Raw genomic sequence first — 4,529 nt, forward strand, 5'->3', positions numbered from 1 at the left:
GCCCCGCCGAGCGGCTCCTTGGACCGGAGCGCTGCTCAGCCTGCGGACCGCCCCACCAGTCACAGATGCACGAGTTACAGAGCCCCAGGTGTTAAATGTCAGGGTTTAATAGATCGTATATGTATTTAAGGAACCCATGATTGCTAAAACATGGCTGTTCTTACTTACGTGGAGCACTACATGTGTGTACAGGAATAAAAAATTATTCTTCGTATGAGGTTATAGCAGGAAGATTTTTGATGTGTCCATTACTTTTTAATGGATTTTTCTTGACAGTAGGATAGTGCAGCATTTTTGGAAACCAGCAGTTCAGAGCCTGAGTTGTAACTAAGGACATTAACAGTCTGTGTATTTTTTTTTTTTTCCCAGAAAACTATTCAGTATAAATTCCAGAGCTGTATTAATTCCTCAGAGCTGCCCTGGAAGAGGAGGAAAAAAAAGAAGGGGGGGGGGGGGTGGTGTTGTGCATTTTTTAACAAAAAGCATAGTCCTGAAAGACTGGTTTTTGGATGTTTTTACACTAAAGTCTGTAGCCTGCCCCTGTTCAGCCCAAGTCACTTTACCGCTCCATGCAAAATAAAGGTTGCCTGTCCCTTTCTAGCACTGTCCTGTAGCTAACTGCTTTCATAAAACAGTGCTGAAGGGCACCCCAGGATGCTATCTCTGATCCTGTTGAGAGGGTAACAGGACCTTCTTGTTGAAGGACCTTCTTGTTACTGGAATAAATACAGTGATGATTATGATGATGATGAACAAAACAAGGACAGTTGGCTAAAAAGGGGGAAAAATCTGTTAAGGTTGGTCAGAACTTTTTTTCTGATAATAATGAAGTTAAATGGGTCAATTAACCTTTCAAGTAAATGAATCCTTTTAAAAAATATTCAGCAGCATCCACATTTACTTTAAGAACTCCTCAGACTTCCAAAGACCGTAGACATCAATTCTGAATTTTTTTAATATTACAGTTCTAAATATTTTTTTCTAAAACAAGTCATACATTACTTAAGTTCTGCCAAAAATGGGTGAAGAAAACATATTGTAAAAAATGTGACAAATCAGAAGGTTAGGGCTGCAAATGTAAAGTGTGTGGTCAAAAAGACAAACACATTGGATTGTCACTCAAAATGGGGTAATTTTTGTCAGCATTTTCAGTATGAAATGCTGCCCAATCACTGGTGAAAGGGCTTGCACAATTGCGGTGAGACACATTGTTCATTTCCTTATCGCCCAAAGCTAAACTTACATAGAAAACTTCTGTGAGTGGAGTTTTTCATCCATGCTTTACCTTCTTTATGCTGATGTTCACTCGTTCAAATGTAGAATTTGAAACTGCGGAAACTCTCCTAAATTCAGAAGTACATATGCTTCTTGAGCATCGTAAGCAACAGAATGAGAGTGCAGAAGATGAGCAGGAGCTTTCGGAAGTCTTCATGAAAACCTTGAACTACACAGCACGCTTCAGCCGCTTCAAAAACCGTGAAACCATTGCCAGTGTCCGTAGGTGAGTGGAAAAGTTAGGGTGTAAGACTATACTGGAGAATTTGGTGTGTAATATTGATGTTGCTTTATGAAAGTACAGTTTAGTGGTGTTTCCTGATTTGTACTACAATTCTGAATCTTTCTGAAGAGGCAAGAAATTTGATCATAATTCTTCATGGAGGGTTGTACTTTGTCTAGGTCAAGCCTTCTGAACTGCTTTGTTTTCAATATTTAAATGACAGCTGATTGCAGTAAATGGGAGGATTTTCTAGACTTTGTAGAGTAATTCTGGGGAAGTGGAGTTAACAGACGTGATTTTTTTTTTCTCTATGCAGTTATATAATGAGTCTTTCCTCCTGAAAAAACATTGACTTCAGTGCAAAAAGCAGAGTGAAAAAAAGCTATCTATATGGTTTGGTTTATGCCCTTTTATATTTCTAGCTTACTTGTAATTTCACCAAGTTACTGTCTTTCCTTACAGTTTGCTGCTCCAGAAAAAGCTCCATAAATTCGAACTGGCATGTTTGGCTAACTTGTGTCCTGAGACAGCTGAGGAAGCGAAAGCTTTGATTCCTAGGTGAGCATTTATATATCGTCAAAGGACTGCTTTATACTTTCTTGTGATCTAAAGCCAGCTATCGGCAGATGTCCTCTCTTCGATCCAGCTCTGTTGATGGAAAAACTTTTGGTCTCGGTCTTCACCTACCCATTGATCTGACAGTGAGGCAATCTTTGTACGTGTCTCTAATGACACTTCTGACGTTTACTGGATTAAGTGTAAACAGTTTACATTTGGGTTCTTAGCCCACCCAGCTGTGTTTGGTTGGTTTTTGTTTTTTTTTTGTTGGAGCAAATGACACGCTCCTATGAACTGTTTTGTGGATAATGTACAGGGGAGCAGTAACTTCTTCATATCTTTATTTGTTACCTCATGGCCTGAGATAGAGAGAACGAAACACTCATCTAAATTACAGTTTCTTCCTTGTATGCTAAGATTTCATAGCAAGACTGGACTGGCTTATGAGCGTGAGGCTATATGGACTTCATTTAGAGGTCTCCTTTAAACCTGCACCTGCCTTGCCTTTTTGATAATACGTTTTGAAATGATTCAGCAGAAAGTTCTGGGAAGGATGGAGTTTTGTCATTTGAAGAGGAGGCACTGCATAGGGATTAGAGTGGTATTTGTACGGTAATGTTACAGACGGTTCCTGGTGGTACCATACAGGTGGTGATGACGGTGTTGATACTGATTTAGAATGTTTCTAAAACCTTTAATGTACCCTCATTGTTCTTATCTTGCAGCCTGGAGGGCCGATTTGAAGATGAGGAATTACAGCAGATTCTTGATGACATTCAGACTAAACGTAGCTTCCAGTATTAAGGTTAACCCTCAACCCCTTTATCTGAACAGAAAAAAACTGGGAACTTTGACTGTTTCTCAGCCCTCTGGACCAATCCAGCTCCCGGCTGAGTAAGGGGAGTTGTGGGTACAGGGCACTCCAGTGCTGTGTCATCCACAGGTGCCTTCAGACTGGCGGTCAGTGTAGTCCTTTTGGTTTGTTCCATGTGTATGTCGGTAAGGACGCCTGTGTTGTGAGAGCCAAAGAACCTGAAAAGCCTTTTCCCAGTGGTTCATGTATTTGTTTCTTCCAAATCCCTCTCCCCGATTTGGGAATTTTCAACGTTTCTGGTTTTTAGCAGAAATGTAGATGTGACTTCCTTTTTTTTTGTGAACTTCTAAAAGAGATGGAGAAAATTGTTCTTGACTCGGAAGGTTTAGTGATGGGTGGCATCAATTTCTGTGGTGGTTTGTTTGGGTTTTTTATTGTTTGATCAGGACAGTGGATTTTTACAGCTTCAGTAATTTTCTATTATTGTTTAGTGTAAATTAAAAGATATTTGTAATTAAGGCTGTGTGTTTTGTAAACATTAGGTGCATATTATTATTTTATTAATGAGGACCTTTTTGATAAACAGATCCTGTGATTATTAACCTGTGTTAGAGATCTGGGGACTCCAGATGTGTAATAGTGCAAGTGCAATTTAGGACAGGTCAGACAGCAGCTTTATTAATTATGATCATAGTGAGAGAACATTTGGGCAGCATCTCCCTCTCTGCTCCCCCTGTTCTCTGCCAAGTGATCACAGAGACCCAACCGATATATTGTTCCAGAAAAGAAAAAGATGAGGAAAAACAATCATTTCGATGTTGACAATGCCAGGTGTCCATCCTGGGAGGGATGCGCTCCTTAAGTAGCTTGCTAACTGCCACAATTGTAAGAAGGAATCAAACAATAAATAACATGACACTATGGAGGGATGGCTCTTGGTGGAGCCATGGGAGCGGCACACCCAGTATTGTCTTAGCTCAGAAGTGGGGAGTTGGCAACAATCACAGACTATTAGCTTTTAGTTGAAAGGAATGTTCTTTAGTTAGGATAAACTTCTTAGCCAGCACTCTCAAATCTTAAAAATTAATAATTTCACCACCACACCTGGAGGAAGGAAAATTTTGCAGGAAAGAACAGCTAGGACAAGGAGGAAGACAGGTGTGTTAAGTCAAGGCGCTGCTTGTGATGATAAGCAATAGAGTTCCACTGATATTGCAAAAGGGAGAGAAATACAGTATTATTTCAGCTCTTACTGGAAACCACGTTGCTGCTATGCTGGAAGGCTGAGCTGGTTTATGACAACTGGTTGGGCTACCTCAACTGAAGCACGTTGCCTCACTGCAAATAGCATTTATTCCTGTGCTTTAGTGATATTACGTCTCCTGCAAGCCAATAAACCAGACGTGCCTTTCTAATTAACCACGTTGTATTAACGTGAAGCAGTACAGAAACACCAAGCTGTGCGAGATGTGCAAGGCGATGCAGTTCAGAAGCAGTATTTTGTCCAGCTGCCGGTACTACCCGTTTTGGAGAGGCTGGAGCCAGCAGACACGGCGGCAGAGGCCTCCTTGCCCACAGCGTCGTCAAAGCACAGGCCCGGGGGAGCCAGCGGGGGGTCGGGGGCGCACCTTCCCCGCCACGGCGGGGTCACGGGGGGAA

The 4,529-nt window shown here is 41.4% G+C and overlaps 1 protein-coding gene across 1 annotated transcript; it reads left to right on the forward strand.

Moving 5' to 3' along the window:
• The first annotated feature begins 1,298 nt into the window (after window positions 1–1,298).
• POLR2D (polymerase (RNA) II (DNA directed) polypeptide D) lies at window positions 1,299–3,384 on the forward strand. The gene is made up of 3 exons (XM_009319229.1): window positions 1,299–1,501; window positions 1,961–2,056; window positions 2,782–3,384. The coding sequence occupies exons 1-3, from the start codon at window positions 1,299–1,301 to the stop codon at window positions 2,858–2,860; spliced, it is 378 nt and encodes a 125-aa protein (XP_009317504.1). The 3' UTR covers window positions 2,861–3,384.
• Window positions 3,385–4,529: the final 1,145 nt, after the last annotated feature.

This window comes from Pygoscelis adeliae, unplaced genomic scaffold (genome assembly GCF_000699105.1).
Source record: "Pygoscelis adeliae isolate BGI_AS28 unplaced genomic scaffold, ASM69910v1 Scaffold30, whole genome shotgun sequence".
In the NCBI taxonomy this organism is placed as follows: Eukaryota; Metazoa; Chordata; class Aves; order Sphenisciformes; family Spheniscidae; genus Pygoscelis; species Pygoscelis adeliae.

What these genes read in the sequence shown, in the direction of transcription:
- POLR2D (XM_009319229.1), top strand. Translation starts at nt 1,299, where the DNA reads ATGTTCACTCGTTCAAATGTAGAATTTGAAACTGCGGAAACTCTCCTA. An exon ending in ACCATTGCCAGTGTCCGTAG is followed by an intron (nt 1,502 to 1,960) that starts GTGAGTGGAAAA and finishes CTTTCCTTACAG; the next exon opens with TTTGCTGCTCCAGAAAAAGC. An exon ending in GCGAAAGCTTTGATTCCTAG is followed by an intron (nt 2,057 to 2,781) that starts GTGAGCATTTAT and finishes CTTATCTTGCAG; the next exon opens with CCTGGAGGGCCGATTTGAAG.